Here is a 17,921-nt window from a genome sequence, read left to right as displayed (position 1 = left end):
AAAACAAAAAGTAGGAGATAACTTCCATATCAAGCGATTGGGGATAGGTACATTTCACCTTCTCTCTCTCTCTCTCTTTCTCTCTCTCTGTATACACACACAGACACATACACACACACACCTCATCTTCCTTTTTTTCCCTCAGATCTAGGGTTAGGGCTTAGATTAGGGCCGATATTAGGGTTAGGTTTAGGATTGGGGTAAGGGTATGTGCCTTGCAGTTCAGAGACTGCCCCCCACAAGAGTGTTAGGTTTGGGGTTAGCCTTAGGGTTTAAGGGCTAGCCGTATTGCTAGACTGTCTTAAACACATTATTTAACTTCTCCAACATTCACTGTTCCAATCCAGAAAACAATTTTAATAATATCTATTTTGTATATTTATCATAAAGATTAATTAAGATAGTATATGTACAGCTGGTAATGATATGCTGGATGCATAGATTCCTACAGCAGGTATTTGAGTAATAGTTATTGAGTAAAATAATGCATTCGTTTTCCATTTCATTTTCTCTTTTGAAAAATATATAGAAAGAATTAGTGTAGATGTATGTAGGCATAGGTATTATGAATACACTCATATGTACATACATGCAATTCTTGTTTTCTAGGAAATTCCGTCCATGGCTGTGGTAATTGTCAAACTATATTGACACATATAAGTGGAGAATTGCACAAATTGCTCCAACTTATTTTAGCAAAATGTTTTAAAGTCTGACTTTTGAAAACAATTTACAAAGTTGGCAAATTAAACTAGCTTAAAATATGTGAATAAGAGGAAAGGGACAAACAGGCTGAAGTAGACAAATTGAAGTGATAATGATAAAGATTTCTTAAAATCTATTTTATGGAAATAGATGGTCGTCATTTTTTCTAGATGTGACTGAATTAAAAATAATATAGTTCCTTAATGCATAATGAAGTAAAGAGCTAAACTGACAGTCATATTTTTCACATTAAATAAAGTTGCATGGGGCAGCCCCAGTGGCGCAGCGGTTTGGCACCACCTGCAGCCCAGGGTGTGATCCTGGAGACCCAGGGTCAAGTCCCACATCAGGCTCCTTGCATGGAGCCTGCTTCTCCTTCTGCCTGTGTCTCTGCCTCTGTGTGTGTGTGTGTGTGTGTGTGTGTGTGTGTGTGTGTGTGTTTCTCATGAATAAATAAATAAATGAATTTTTAAATAAATAAATAAATAAATAAAGTGCATGGCTCCATAAAGAGTGCAGAATTCATAGTCAAAAGACCTGGGTTTGAACCTGAACGCTGCACGTTCAGATCATTACATTACACAAAGTCATTATACAACTTTGAGAATACCATGTACATTGTAAGATTCTCTACTGGTGAAGTAGTAAATGTAAAAATGGTTGATAAATTAAATTCTATGCAAATTATGTTTATTCCTCTTTTTTAAATATATAAATAATTCATCAAAGGCTGGGGGAAATAAATAAAAAGAGAAACAAATTAATGGAATTATTGTTGAAGTCCACATGGTTACAAACATTTTGAAATTTTCTAAATAGTTCCTAAGAAGCATGGTGTTGGTCAAAGAGGGTATATAATTATTTAGATCAGGGCTTCTAAGGCTTGATGCTATTGACATTTTTAATCATATAATTCTTTGGTGTGGTATAGGGGGCTATCCTGTATGTTGTATGATGTTTAGCAGACCAGATGCCCACCAGATGCCAGTAACACCACCCTCTGTAAATTGTGATAATCAAAAATGACTCTAGATATTCATTGTAAATATCCCATGCAAGGTATTACCCTCTGTTAAAAACCCACTAATCGAGACAGGTAGCTGAAGATTCTGTATTTGTCCCTGAATAGACTTGACCCACAGGTGACTTAAATAAATTGAAATATTTTTCACCACATAAATCAGATATGCACACATTTTTTTATATAAACAGATGGTATCATCTCGTATGCCTAATTTCCTTTTGGGATTATATCTCATCTCGCAGGAAAAACCACAAACTTTATCATGTTGACTGTATCAGAATGTAATAACATTTATCAGCAAATCAATGAACTCTTTAGAGAAAGCAAGTCTGAAATGATTTAATGTGGCTTCTTTCTTTTTTTCCTGAGTAAAATACTAACTACAGTGATGGCTTTGGAAAAATATTTAAGATTATCTGTATGATGTAAACTGACTCCTAGTTTCTGTAGAATTGTGCTTGCCTAAAAGCAAGCTAAAGTAATATAGTCTAGGAACTTTATTTTTATTCATTTATCATTTTGCTAATCTTGAATAATAATTCTAAATTCAATCCCTATAATCACCCATAGAAAAGTAAAGTGTCATCAGCTGACAACCAAATATTTTTTGTTATGACACTTTGTTTTCCTTTGTCTGTAATTTTCTTTTGCAGTTTTTTGTTGTAAAATCTATCTAAAGCAAAAGAGAAAAGGACATTTTTCTTTTGAATATCGTATTATTTTTGTTTGTCTCAAGTTTTTGTTTAAATTCTAGTTAGTTTACCTACAATGTAATATTAGTTTCAGGAGTAGAATTGAGTGATTCTTAACTTACAAACAACACCCAGTGCTCATCACAAGCGTCCTTCTTAATACTCATCACCCATTTAGACCATCCTCTACCCATTTCCCTCCAGCATCCCTGTTTGTTCTCTATAGTTAAGAGTCTGTCTTCTAGTTTGCCTTTTTTTCTTCCCCCTACATTCATCCATTTTGTTTCTTAAATTCAACATGTGAATGAAATCATATGGTATTTGTTTTTCTTTGACTAACTTATTTTGCTTAGCATAATACTCTTCTACCTCCATCCATATCACTGCAAATGACAAGATTTAATTCTTTTTGATAGCTAAGTAATATTTCAGTGTGTGTGTGTGTGTGTGTGACTTTTTTTTTTTTTTTTTTTTTTTTTTTTTTGCCATTCATCAGCTGTGGACATTTGGGCTCTTTCTGTAATTTGACTATTGTTGACAATGCTGCTGTAAACATCGGGGTACTTTAGGTAAATAACAAGTAGTACAATTGCTAAATAAGAGGGTAGTTCTATTTTTTAACTTTTTTGAGGAAACTCCATGTTATTTCCCAGAATAGTTGCACCAGTTTATATTCCTTACCAACACTGTAAGAAGGTTCCCCTTTCTCCTGCATCCTCACCAATGTCTCTTGTTTCCTGTGTTGTTAACTTTAGCCGTTCTGACAGGTGTGAGGTGGTATGTTCTCATGGCTTTTATTTGTATTTCCCTGATAATGAGTGATGTTGAGCATTCTTCCGTGTGACTGTTGGCCATCTTTATGCTTTCTTTGGAAAAATGTCTGTTCATGTCTCCTGCCCATTTTTTAACTGGATTATTTGTTTTTTGGGGTGTTGAGTTTTATAAGTTCTTTATAGATTTTGGATACCAATGCTTTAGCAGATATGTGATGTGCAAATATCTTGTCTCATTCTGTCAGATGCCTTTTAGTTTCGTTGACTATTTCCTTTGCTGTGCAGAAGCTTTTTATCTTGATGGAGACTCAGTAGTTCATTTTTGCTTTTGTTCCCCTTGCCTCTGCAGACGTGTCTAGTAAGAAGTTCCTCTGGCTGAAGTCAAAGAGGTAGCTGCCTATATTCTCCTCTAGGATTTTGATTGTTTCTTATCTTACATTTAGGTCTTTCATTCATTTTGAATTTATTTTTGTATGTGGTTTAAGAAAGTGGTCCAGTTGCATTCCTTTGCATGTGGCTGTCCAGACTCTTAAATTTGGAGGTGGTTTAAATTTGGAGGTGGCTGTCCAGACTCTTAAATTTGCAGGTGGTTACCAGAGGGGAGTGAGTGGGGGAATGGGTGGAATAGCTAAAGGGACGAAGAGGACACTTGTTGTGATGAGCACTGAGTACTGCATAAAATTCTTGAATCACTATATTGTACACCTGAAACTAATATAACACTGTATGTTACTTATACATGAGTTTAAAAAAATAAAAATTTTAAATGCATCCAACAAATGCTAAATTGTAAATGTTGCCTCTATATTACTCAGAATAAAACCCACGATACTTATTTGGCTAACAATACTCTCTATAATCTTCTCCATATCCCTTTTCCCTCTTCTCCACTGTCCACCTTACCTCTTGACTTCTTGTATTCTTCTCCCACTTGCCCCTTCCACTCTAGCCACATTGCCCTCTTGGCTGTCTCTGAAACATACTTTGTCTACTCCTATGTCAGGCCTTTGCATTTATCATTCCTCAGCCTTATATAGTATCCCATCTCACTACACTTTGGAGTTTCTTTTTTGTTTTTTTTTTAAGATTTATTTATTTATTCATGAGAGACACAAAGAGAGCAGAGACATAGGCAGAGGAAGAAGCAGGCTCCTCATGGAACCCAATGTGGGACTCGATCCCAGATTCTGGAACCAGGGATCACGCCCTAAGCCAAAAGGCAGATGCTCAACCACTGAGACACCCAGACATCCCTCTCACTACCCTTTGATATGCGCATGACATGTTGCCTCCTCTTATTGAGATTTTTGCTCAAATATCACCTTATCAGTGAAACTTTCTCTTATCATTGTACATATATTGACAAATTTTACTCCCTAGCCAGGTCTTCCCTATTTATTTGTTGTCTTCTTCCACTGCTAGGTGGATGTTCCATCATTTCAGAGACTTTGTCTCTCTTCTTTATGAATATATCTCCAGCTCTTGAGAAGGAGCCCAGCAATAACAGATCTTCATGAATATTGTTGAATAAATATGTTAGATACTTGAGTCAAAAATGAGAGCAGTTCCCGCTCTTGTCACGGAGAGAGATATTTAAAGAAAGGATCTTTTAAAGTATCATTTGAAAGAAATATGAGTACAAAGAGGATAAGCTTTTTAAATAAGAGGATCAAAGTTTGAGGATGACTTTACTCTGTAGGCAACATTTGCGCTGAGTATTTAGAAATTAAATGGCACTTACCAGGTGGAGGAAATGAGAGTGTAGGACAGACAAATAAAAACAACAAAAACACAGGTATAGATGTCTGGAAGCACAAGACACATAAAGGAACAATGAACAATTGTGACTAGAGCCAATTAGAAAGGCAAGCAGATGAGTCAAGGGAAGATAATTTGGAGCTGATTGGGAAGTAAAGCAATTTTCTCAAATTCTCAAATTAATTAATTTTAAATTGTAGAATTTGTTATCTTTAGTAATTGACCCTAATTTTCCCAAGCCCCTAGCTTGTCTACATTGGGTTACTTGTACATAACAACTATGTAACAGCAAGTTCATTAAAATTATTCCATATTATTCTTAGTAAAAAATACTTCTGACTTTTGTGATCTAATACTCTATATAAAAATAAAGGCACTATATTCTATGCAATGTGTCTTGGAAAATGAGGATATTGGATTTTGAAGAACTGAGGTGTAAATAGGGAAAAATACAAAAATGTGGCTGCCAAAGGTATGTGTCCTTCTCTTACTCTTCTATCATAATGCTTCTGATTAAGAAAAGGTATGCTTCCATACTAATTTTCTTCTTGAACTTCTTGTTTGCTTATCTGTCTCTCCATTAGACAGTCAATACCAATTTAGGGTCTGATACATACACAAAGCTTTAATTAAGATTTGTTGGTTGGGTTGCAACTGCATCCAGTGACCTACCTACTTATACACATACCTACAGATCTTCTGAAATTTGCTAATTTCTTGCTGTATTTAAGACACTGAGCTGAATTCTATTAAGCATGCAAGGAGAAAAAGAATAAGAAAAAGAAAGAGAGGGAAAAAAGATAAAGAGGAAGAAAGACAAAGGGAGGGAGGGAGGGAAGACGGAAAGAAGGGAGGAATAAAGGAAAGAAGGGAAGGAAGGAAGGAAGGAAGGAAGGAAGGAAGGAAGGAAGGAAGGAAGGAAGGAAGAAAGGAAGGAAGGAAGAAATAGAATGAATTGGATGTTTTCTCGCCATTCAAAAGAGTTTGGTTGTTGAGAGCCTATGATGGGGTAAATTCATTAATATGTCTTGCTTCACATAACTGTCCACAATTCCTTCTTTTTGAAATATTGTCTTGTCAGAGATCAGAATAATTTATTAATCTGGAATTTAAATAATTTTTATGGATCTAGTTTATAATGAGAAACAGAAAGTTTTCACTATTTACTGACTTAATGTAAGATCTCTTTTTAAACCAGTTAATGTAATTTTCTAATTAAGGAGGACAGACTTCAAAGCCCAGGACCTTATGGTATGCAAGCATCAGGAGCCTCATCAATCAGTAATGGAAGAAGGAGCTTATTAAACACAGAAAACATTCAAAAGCAAGACTCCTGAAATTGAAATTCACCAATATCTAATCAGGTCTTCACTCTCAAGAAGCTCACAATGTAGTATGAAAAGTAGACATTCTAAATAATAAAATACATAGTACGTATCTAGCAGTAAATATGAGATGCCATTAAGTAAATTACAGGGGAGAGATACACCTTCCAGGGGGTTAGTCAAAGAAGAATCCATAGGAGAGGGAAGACTTAAATGAACCCCTAAAAGGTATATTGGATTTTGATAGACATATTTGGGTGGGGGAGAGAGTCTTTGCTGGGATAACTATATAAATAAAAAGAATGGCAATTATAATAATAGTAAGAGAAATAGTATCTTCTGCTACTATCATTTATTGGTTTTGATGATGTTCTGGGCATGATGCTAAGTGCTTTATGTGTATTACCTCATTACATTTTTATAACAAACCTCTGAGGTAGAGAATGAAAATTACAGATGTTGAACTCGAATCTTAGTGATTATAAGTGACTCTTCAAAAGGACACAGATGTGAACTAGAATCTACCTGCTTCCATGCACTGTTTGATTAGGCACTAAGCTTTTCTGTTCAAGTGAAGAGCATGCTTTGAGAGGAAATGGAATGTACAGCTGGAAATATACTATGGAGCAAGCCCTGGATCTCAGTTTATAGAGTTTGGTTTGTGCACAGGTATGTGGGTTTCCAGCCTTTTTCCTATGGAAATGGGGACATTCGGGCAACCTGGGTGGCTCAGCAGTTTAGCACCACCTTCATCCCAGGGCCTGATCCTGGAGACCCGGGATCGAGTCCCACCTCGGGCTCCCTGCATGGAGCCTGCTTCTCCCTCTGCCTGTGTCTCTGCCTCCCTGTGTGTGTGTGTGTGTGTCTCTCATGAATAAATAAATAAAATCTTAAAAAAAAAAAAAAGAAATGGGGACATTCTGGAAGTGTTCAATAGGAACGGTTTATTACTTATAATATTACTATGAAGGCACTATGCTATAGGTTGGGCAAATTGAGGACAGAAGCCCAATTAAGAGTGGGAAGAGAATGGACAGGGGGAAAGAAAATGTGAAAATAAAGGAAAATGAAGTGGGAAGCTTTAGATCTAAGGCTCTCCTTAATTCTGAACTCACTTTTATTTTTTGGAAAAGCATCAGAAATTAAAGTTGCAAAAATGTAAGTTCTAAGTTTAGAAATCTATGCTACTAAAAGACACATCTATTTTGATGGAGCAGGGGATTAATGTAATCCACAGTGAAGTAGAGATACTGTTAACAGGAGCCAAAAAAGAAGTAGAAAAAGGCAGAGAAGAGTTCAAGAAGGAAACACATCAGATATGGAGGTGGCTCATCCCAGGAATTTCATCTGGAAACCAGACACAGTAGCACAGAACTATACCAAATCTGTACATAGTGAATCCAACTGAAGAAAGGTAGAAACAAGACTATAGCCGACTAGGCCAGGCAAGTGGCAGGCCTTCTCTCAAGGACAGCAGTGAAGTGCGGTAAGAAAACAGCTTTCACAATTGCTCAAGAACCAGCCAAAACTATTTTTTAGTGGTGCTTTGCAGGACCTTGACGAGCCTTTGCTGCTAGCCATTCCAAGATTGAAGATGGGCAATTTGCACAGGGCTAGAAATGGCTTCAGAATTTCCTGGAAAGGGCAAATAGAACTTGTGCAGATCAGATCCTTGTTGTCTCTAATTTTAAATACCATTAACTAATTAAACCCAAATGTTATAATGATCTGACTTGATCATAAAAGGTGTCCCTACAGGGGTGCCAAGGTGGCTCTCAGTTGATTGAGCATCTGCCTTTGACTCAGGTCAGGATCGCAGGATCCTGGAATGGAGCCCTGAAGTGGGCTCCCTGTTCAGGGGAGAGCCTGCTTCTCCCTCTCCCTCTGTCCCTACCCCCTGCTCATGATGAGCACTCTCTCCCTCTCTCTCCCTCTCTCACATAAATAAATAAAATCTTAAAAAAAAAAAAAAAGTGTTCTTACAGTGCTAAACACAAGTCTAGACTTAAAGCCAACCTTGGCTTCCTGGATACAGGTAAGTTCCTATGTGGTGAGCCCAGATTTCCAGTGGTTTGAAATGTAGTTTCTATAAAATGGGGGTTTTGTTTATTTTTTAGGAAGATAAATAAAATTAGTCAACTGCATGCCTGAGCTGAGGAGTGGCTCTACTTACTAAGAAATATATCCTATCCAGCCACAGTCCCATTTCTCCTGCGTTGAAATCTAATGTTATAAGATAAAATATTTTCTATTAAATTTGATAGGTTTAAGTAAAACTACATGACGTGCTTCCATCAAAGGAAATGAAAATCATTCTTCAAAGTGGAATCAATTTGCAATTGTGACAGATGATGTTTTTCAAATTTAGCTGCAGTTCCACAATGGCACTTTGATGTCTCTGAAATAATTGACATAAGGAGTAATTCTCTATTTTAGACTGTGTTCTACTTTCAGTTTGGTTCTTCATAATAGGAACACTCCACAGGGCCCTGGATTCTTGCAGTTTTTATTTTGCAAGCTACGTTGCATCACAGATAAAAATCTGCTTTTTGTAAAAAAATTCCTGATTTTATAATAAAAATTTTTTTCTCATTTTTAAGAAAAAGTCTGTTCTTCCTTTGAGCAATGAATGTATATTGATGCATAAGTTATCATATATATTATATCATATATCTTCGTTGACAAATAGCCCTATTCCAAACAAATATAGATTGCATTTAGTATTGATATAAAGTTTCTGAATACTAAAGAATCCAGCTAAATGCTCATTATATTCCAAAATTCTGGGGAATATCCAAGCTGAGATCATCATAAACTTGAGGCAAAAGTTACAGAGAAGGATTAATAGGCTGACATCAAGATCTGTGCTCCAGATCTTGAAGCAGCTCTGCTGAAGCATGAACCCCTGAATCCCCACCTACTGAAAGCTCCAGGCAGATGCAGATGTTCTGCAGCGATAGCTTCGAGATCCTCAATCTCTGGTTATTGTGGGTTATGGCACATTTCCCAATGGTTCTCAGAAAAAATGAGAAAATAGGAACAGTATAGTGAATTTTTCATAAACAAATATACTTCATTTAAAGGGTTGTCCTTTAAATAGGAGACTGTCCTGTTCTTAAGCCCCTTCTTTATGAGATAATTATTATAGTTGATAGTAGGATGTTTGTCGTTGTTTTTAACATCCATACTTGGCAAAAAGAAAAATTGCCCATCTTGTGTTCATCCCTACTTGTTTTTCTTTTAATCCATGCTAAATACCAAAAACTTGGAATGGGAACCACTACTGTAGAAAATGCCAGTGGGAACTTTGGTGAATTTTCTCCCTCCAGCCCCACAGCTTAAAAAGGGACGTGTACAGCCCATTGCCTCACTTTTTATTAAAAAAAAAAGAGGTGGTGACTTAGCAAGAGTTCTGTTAGAGTTCTCTAGCGTCCAAGACATTTTTTCAGAGGATAAACATGATATCCTGGTTTCAACAAATCACCAGGGAACTAGATTACAAACATCACCGATGACTGAAATATGTATCACAACATAGACCTCAAAGTAGTATTAACATACCTATCATGGTTTTATCACTCTTCAATCTGAATCCATTTTACAGGGCAGAGTCACTCTACTGCTTGCGAAAACTGAGTTTACTATCACTTAGTTGTTTGATAAGATAGTTCCAGGTTACACCATCCCTTTTTGTAACTTGCAGTGAAAAGATTGAGTATCAGATGTTCACGTCACTGAAAATCACTGTAATTGCCAATGTCATCCAGTATCCCAGGATCGCTGGAAGTAACGAGAAACTGATAAGATTGAAAAGTATCCTATGTGACTCGACACAGTCTTGAGAAAGGTGCCGGTGAGTTGTGCTCTACGTGAGTAATGGTACATCTGACGTTCTGTTGCTTTCTTACCCTTTTTCCCTTTCCAGTGAAATCAGATGAGCTCCAGACAATCAAGAAAGAATTAACCCAGATCAAAACGAAAATTGACTCCTTGCTAGGGCGCCTGGAGAAAATTGAGAAGCAGCAGAAGGCGGAGGCAGGTAAGTGAAAAGGATCTGTGGACACAGACACACCAGAATTAAACCAGTGAGGCAGAGTCAATTACAGGAACAGCACGCAGGGCCAGGGGGACACTGGCTGAGTTTAACAGGCTAATACAGACACGGGAAGAGTCTTTAAGCCAAGAGTTGCAACAGTGCAATCTGAGTTTTTACGTTTTAGAGAAGATGAACCAATTTGTCCAAGATTCATATTTTTAAAAAAGGAAAAAAATATTTTGATCCTATTTGTATAATAATTAAAAGTTAATTTCTCAATATCAAGAATCCTTTAAGAAAATAAAATCAATTACTGGAATAACATGAAGATGAACCAATTTGTCTAAAATGCACATTTTTTAAAGAAGAAAATATATTTTGATCCTATTTGTATAATAATTAAAAGTTAATTTCTCAATATCAAGAATCCTTTAAGAAAATAAAATCAATTACTGGAATAACATGAAGATGAACCAATTTGTCTAAAATGCACATTTTTTTAAAAAGGAGAATATATTTTGCTCATATTCGTAGAATAATTAAAAGTTAATTTCTCAATATCAAGAATCCTTTAAGAAAACAAAATCAATTACTGGAATAACATTGTCAGACTAAAATAATGCTCATATTTAAATAAACTAACTACAAAAATAAAAGAGATTTCAAAAACGATGATTATAAAGCCCAGTTCCTACATTGCTACAACCTTGTAAACCAGTATCCAGTTTCAGGATCCTTAACATCAAGAACATGCCCCTGACTACCCACAGTCAAGTCATTTGATTATATCTTTTACAATTTAATGCCCCTCTCCTTTGAATTATCAGCCTTGGCCCTATTTCTCTTCTAATATAATTCTAATAATGCCCTTGTCTTGTGGGTCTTGTGGCTACAGATATTTTTTAACATAGAATATGAAAACCAGGATAAAGTTAGAGATGAGCAAGTGCACAGTTTGAAAATCATGTTCTATAAGGCCTTACATGCCTCAGAGGCTCCCTAGAAATAGTATGACGGTTAGAAGGAGGCCCAGGAGGTAGATGAACTCATGCCTCCTCCAAATCTAGCCCTTGCTCTATCTGTATCTATTTTATTATTGAATTTCAACATAATACTTCATTTGCTGAAAGATCTTCACTTTTCAGGATGCCTGGGTGGCTCAGTCGGTTAAGTGTCCAACTCTTGATCTCAGAAAAAAAGAGAGAGCTTCACTTAAAAAAAAAAAATACAGTTTTGAAAGCTATTGATGAAATCCAGCCCCCTCACTTCACAAATGAAAAAACAAAGGTTCAAAGAGGTAAATTGATTTTTCTGTAGTCACCTAACTAGTGTGTGATAGACCTGGGTCTCAACCCCCCAGTCTCATGAGTGAATCCAGTGTCCTTCTCATTTATAGTTTCAATCTCAGGTTCCACCCAGGGCCTAGTGCGAGGATTTCATTGACATGAGGCCCCCTGGGTTCCTCCTAACTGATGAGAACTGGTTGGGATCCTGGGGTCCCTGAGCTATACAGCAAAGAGGAACCTGCCTATGTGTTCACTGTATCACTGGGGTGAGGACTAGAGCTTTACCTCCTGGTGATGAGCCATATAGGACTCAGATGAAAAGGCAGATGTGAGTTTGGTGCTATAGCATAGTGAATGAGAGAAATAAACTCTGGTTCAGATTCTCCTGTGCCACTGAGTTAGCCTCAGTATTCTCATTTATAAAATAAAGATAGAAATCCCTACCTCACATTGTGAGAAACAAAGTATCATATTATCATATGTAACTTATATAGCACAGTAATTAGCACGGAGGAAAGGCTCAGTAATTGGAGCTCTTTGGCATACAGAGACATACATAGGCAAATGAACATTTTCTACTATTTTCACACAACCCAGTTTTTACAAACAAGAGCCATATACCCAGCACATGGATGGCAGATTCTCACTAATGTGGATGAGAAACAGTAGATAAAACAATCATTTTATTAAAAAGTTCTATTATTAACATATTTTCTACTAAGAAAAGATATGGGGGAAAGATTGGAATAGACATTTTTCTAATAAAGGGATACAGAGATGGCCATCAAGTACATGAAAAGACACTCAGCATCACTAATCACCAGGGAAATGCAACTCAAAACCACCAAGTATTATCACCTCACACTTGTCAGAATGGCTAGTATCAAAAAGACAAGAAACAACAAGTGCTGCTGTGGATATGGAGAAGAGGGAACCCTGGTGCACTGTTGGTGGGATTTTAACTTTCCGCTATGGAAAACAGATGGAGGTTCCTCAAAAGATTAAAAATAGAACTACCATATGATCCAAAAATCACACTACTGGGTATTTATTTGAAGAAAAAAACAAAAACATTGCCTACACTTCTTAATAGAGAAATTTAGATTTTAGAAAGTTTTTTTATATGTCACTAAAGTGTTGCAGTAACTGAAATAGCCTGTGATGTCGCCTAAATCAATATTTCCCTTTGAGGAACTTCTGTGAAATTCGTTATTATGTAAAACAACCCTTACAGCAAAGGACTTTGATAACCAATTTGCACTTCAGTTTAAAGGATTATGGAGAACTCATTTAAATATAAATCACCTCAAAGAGAAAAATGTGATCCTCATTCTATCATATTATGCCTTCCAGTTTCCTGCAATGAATAATACCTTTCACATATCTTCTTGGAAGATCATCCATAAATGTAACGCCAAAATTCAAAGCTTGCATTTTCTTTTCATGAAAGGCTGTCACCTTATTTTTGTATGTGTTTAAACTTTCCCAGTCATGAGAGAGTTATTTTTAAAATGATAGGCTTAGTCTTTTGATACTTATGTCTTTCTTACTTTAACATGTTAGGAAGAAAATGGGATTATTTAATTTGTAATTTCATTCACTTAGTAATTGTCTCCTGAACAGCATTCATAGTTATGGAGATAAGATGATTACTTTCTATATTTTCTTTATGAAAAGAAATCAGGGTTGGAAGGAAAGAGTCAAGACTAGATTATGGGAATTGGAGAGAAATATAACAAAATTCTTTAAAAATACTCAATATCTCCTTACTAAATTTAAGGGAGCACTCATTTTCATGCTTATTTGATTGCTAATTATTTTGTAGCTGACTAATATTTACTCTTCATTATTATTCTTTTCTACATCTCTCATTCCCAATCTTAGTTATTTGATAATGAAAGTTTCCAGCATAAAGTACTGGCAGGAGATGGAAGATCACGAACCAAAGATGGGGAAGCCACACAACATGGAGATTGTCCAGTATTCAAGTTTCATACTATCATTTTTTTTCCTTTTTGTTTTTAGTGAATTTCTAAGCTGTGAGGAATAATTGTAATGAAGCATAACTACTTGATTTTGAATTCTCTATACCTTCAATTGCTTCTAATAGATATATTTGTATGGTGTCCTGTCTCTTTCTTTGAGATTGTAAACTTCCTGAGCATAAGGTCATGTCTTCTCTTCCTTCTCTAACTCCCCAACACCATGTACTATGTATCAGGCACAAACCTGACAAGTCATTTAACTTCTCTAGGTCTCGACCTCTCAAATGTAAACTAGAGGAATGGATTATGACCTCAAATATACTATCCCAAGCTTTAAGTTACAGTTAGCATAAATCCATGATGCATATGTTATTTTTTTCTATTGAATAATTCAATGAACACAACTTTGGGACATTGTAGCTATGTAGATCATACCAATGAAGCCTACGGTTGTGCCTCATTCCTAGACGCTTATTTTAAAAGAGCCACATATAAATGGCCACATATGAGTAGCACAATTTACATGTGGTTTATACAGTGATGTTAAATAATCAAAAAGAGTAAAAGAGGCAAGAAGGAAAACTAGAAACTGGGTATCCTACAAGAAGCACAATTAATTCACAGGAACTACATTTTTTTAAAATAAAATTTCAGGCATAAGGGCTCTGATGTGAAAAATCAAGTGGACGTTATTTAATTCAATTTTATTCTGTATGGTGTGCCTGATACGTGGCCCGCCATTCTTGCTTGGACAATTCCAGTGATAATAGCCAAAGTTTGATCTAAGCATTGGAGAGGTCACAAACTGGGTCTCATAAGATAAGTTCACCCCCAACATGTTTGGTAAAAATATGGAATTTTTAAAGATAATGTTTAAGAATTGTAATATTACAAATAAATATTAAAATACATAGCTTCTTTTGAAAAGTTGGAATCTTTCAATTCTGCTGTCACGTTATGCATGCCATACTCTTTTCAGTTTGCTAATATTTTTATTTAGCCAACTCATACATTGTTATTTATTTGGTTGGTCCCTGTTCACATTTGTGTCTCTTACTTCTGTGGTGGGTTCTCCTCATACTGCACCAAACCAAAAGGTCTTTTGTTTTCACTTCATTTGTTCATACTTTTTATGTCCCCTGAAATCAATTTAATGTCTCATCCATGTGAATGTAACAGACAATTAAATATTTTAAAGGAGCTATAATATTCTCACTCCCAACCTCTGAATGGAAAGTCAACATAATTGGCCCATAGATGTTTGATTTAGCTGCATTCAAATTTTTGTCACAGCATCTCTGAAGCCTTCTTTTCTCTTGATAAATAATTTTTTCAGCTGCTTCTCGTATAATTTGGTTTTGCATCTCGAACCATTGTCATCTCTCTTCTCTGGTCATTCTGTAGTTTGTCAACCATGTTGAGGTACTCAGAATAGAAAAATGTTGCTCCATATCTGATCTGAGTGCTGTCACCTATAATGTAAATGTTTCTGTTCTGAATACCTTAGTGCTAACATTTGCACTCTGGATTAAGTTGATGATGTTTCTGGTTACAGACATTGGATTAAATACATGAATTGAGCTCTTTTCTCCTGAAACTGCATTCAAATGATAAATGTTAAAAATGAAAAACCCTAGACATAAAGAGAATGGGAACAAAACTTTAGAAGCTGGACAGCAGATGGAGAAATACACTTAACTTAGCATATCCTAGAAATCTGAGTCTAGTTTTAACCACAGAAATCCCAAAAGGCTCAAAACTAAAGACATCTTCCTCTGGAAAAGGAAGTATAAATGGCTGCAAGTCTGTTGAGGAATCAAATTCCTGTATTACCATTCCCAACTGTCTCTGACCCGCTAGAAAGCTGAAGAAGGTTACTATAGAAAAGTTAAAATGGTAGATCTCAGAAATGGTAAACAACAAATTTGAGTGCAGTTGAAGATAACGAGAGAAGTGAAATTTTAGACAATTACTGTAGAAATTCTAAGCATTCTCTCTTCCCCTCTGATGCCAGAGTACTGTCAAGACCCTAGAAGTTTTAATTGGGAATATGAACATCATAAAAGGAAAGATTTAAAGATATTGGTAGAGGTGCCACCCAAGGAAATAAATGGTCAACCAGGTCACCTTGCAAAAATAATATCCCTATGCTTGCAAAGCTGTCCATTGTTATTTGATATTATTCATATTACTTGGTAATATGAATGGACGAGCATCACCTAGTAATAGAAAACACTTAACATAAAAAGGAGATATCAGAAAAGAAAAAGAAAAAGATTGGAGAAAACAGATGGTGCAGAAGAATAAAACTTCAAAAAGAAAAAACCCACACTGATTAATACACTCAGAAGGAAAGAAGATATTGCATTCATGAGATAAGACCATGAAACTAAAACTTGAGTATTCAGAAGACAGATAAAAGACCTTTTAGAAATTAACATATGGTAGCACAAATAAATAACTCAATACAGGATTGGAAGACAAAATTGAAGAAACTCTCCCAGAAAGTGTAGGAGAAAATAGATATGAAAAATAGGGGGGGAAGGGATGAAACTCACTGGATGAATATCTGAATAGCAGGGTTCAAAAAGAAAGAAGGGAGATCATCAAAAACATATTTTAGAAAAAAAAAATGAAGAACATAGTTAATCAGATTGAGAGAATCCACTGAGTGCCTGGAACAACACATGAAAATAGATGTACATCGAAGCATCTCATTGTGATATTTCGGAACAGGAGGCAAAGAGAAGGTCCCTACCAATTTTAGAGAGACAGGAAAAGAGAGAAAACAGTTTTCATAGAAAGAAACAGGAATCAATACCAATGGGCTTCTTAGCAGCCACACTGAAAGCTGGAAGGCAATGAAAACATGCCCTAAAAATTCTGAGGAAAGATTATTTACAAGGTAAAATTCTGTACTTAATACCCAAACTATTAAATGTGAGGGTGCATTAAAGACATTTTCAGATATCTAAATATCAAAATATATTCCTCCAGTTCATTCTTTCTCTGAAAAGTTTGGAGGTACTTCACCAAAGCAAGGAGGTAAACCAAGAAGGGGAAACATGGCTTTCCCAAAGCAGGAAAATCCCAGAGCAAAGGGAATCCTCAGGGTGCTGGTAAAGGCGATTCTAGCATCTGAGCTGTGCAGCAGGCCCAGAAAGAGAGAAGTCCAAATCAGAACTACTCAAAATCTCTGGGAGAGACTTTTTCAAGATGAAATTGACTGAATGGCTAATGAATGGGCAAGTGACCTAGTCAAAATGAGATTTACAGGTCAGGCTAAAGTTTGCACAACTACATAGAAGTACATAGAGAACTAAATTTTGAAAAACAAAACAAAAAATCTAAGGCAGTTTTTAACACCAAAGAAACTAATATTATTCAGAAAAGAAAATTTATTTTTATATACTAAGAGCTGCTCAGAGCATTTTAAGAAATTCTTAAAATTATTTTTTTTAATTGACCTGATCTACAGTCTAACTCCTTAGAGTGATGGGGACGTAAACAGGGAATGGTGGACAGAGAACTGAATCCTCAGCTCTCTAAGTATGATGATATCAACAGACAGAGCATAAAATTGATCAAGAAATAGCAATATAAACATGTTATTTAGAAACATGTGGGCATATATTTAAAAGAATGATCTGAGGGTAAAGCCTTTAGGGAATTGAAAATGGGGAGCAGGTAGGAACAAAGGCTGCTATTTTTCATAACAAGTCTTGTGGAAATATTTGAGTACAAAAATTAAATGTTTTTAGGAAGCTAAATGGAAATGGATGAAAAGAAAGTTGTGTTTAGCATGTGTAGCAACTGGATCAAAACTTTTCCCTCTGCTTAATGGAGAACTTCCTATGGCTACCCTCAGATAATTATAAAAGAACAATTGCACTGAAAACTTATTTAAAATGGCAAGGAAGGGCCGCCTGGGTGAGTTAGCGGTTAAGCGCATCTGCCTTCAGCCCAGGGTGTGATCCTGGAGTCCCGGGATCGAGTCCCGCGTCAGGCTCCCTACGGGGAGCCTGCTTCTTTCTCCCTCTGCCTGTGTCTCTGCCTCTCTCTTTCTATGTCTCTCATGAATAAATAAATAAAATCTTTTTAAAAAAAATATGGCAAGGAAGACTTTATTCTAGACTACTGCAGTAAGGGTCAAGACTAGTGCAATACAGGATGGAAATTGAACTCTACTTAAATAAAAGGATAATTTTTAAATGCTGGAGTAAGCTAATGGAAAAGTATTAGAGGACATTAGTACAGAGGCTGGTTGGCATGATTGGGCCATCTGTGTTTGCTAATTGACTATTATGGAAGATAAGCTTCTACTCTCCCACAGAGAC

The 17,921-nt window shown here is 36.0% G+C and overlaps 1 protein-coding gene across 30 annotated transcripts in view; it reads left to right on the top strand.

Moving 5' to 3' along the window:
* Window positions 1-17,921, top strand: part of RALYL (RALY RNA binding protein like) — a 698,808-nt gene that overhangs the window by 635,327 nt on the left and 45,560 nt on the right. For 23 of the 30 annotated variants that reach the window (XM_072734401.1, XM_072734392.1, XM_072734397.1 and 20 more), the window contains one exon: window positions 10,203-10,316. In XM_072734401.1, the coding sequence (XP_072590502.1) occupies window positions 10,203-10,316 (114 nt within the window). Of the gene's footprint in view, window positions 1-10,202; window positions 10,317-13,483; window positions 14,512-17,921 lie in introns of those variants that run through there. The other 7 variants (XM_072734416.1, XM_072734406.1, XM_072734412.1 and 4 more) reach the window with 1 other exon arrangement.

This window comes from Vulpes vulpes, chromosome 13 (genome assembly GCF_048418805.1).
Source record: "Vulpes vulpes isolate BD-2025 chromosome 13, VulVul3, whole genome shotgun sequence".
In the NCBI taxonomy this organism is placed as follows: Eukaryota; Metazoa; Chordata; class Mammalia; order Carnivora; family Canidae; genus Vulpes; species Vulpes vulpes.
The sequence above is the reverse complement of the archived record's forward strand: the minus strand, read 5'-3'. Positions and strand labels throughout refer to the sequence as shown.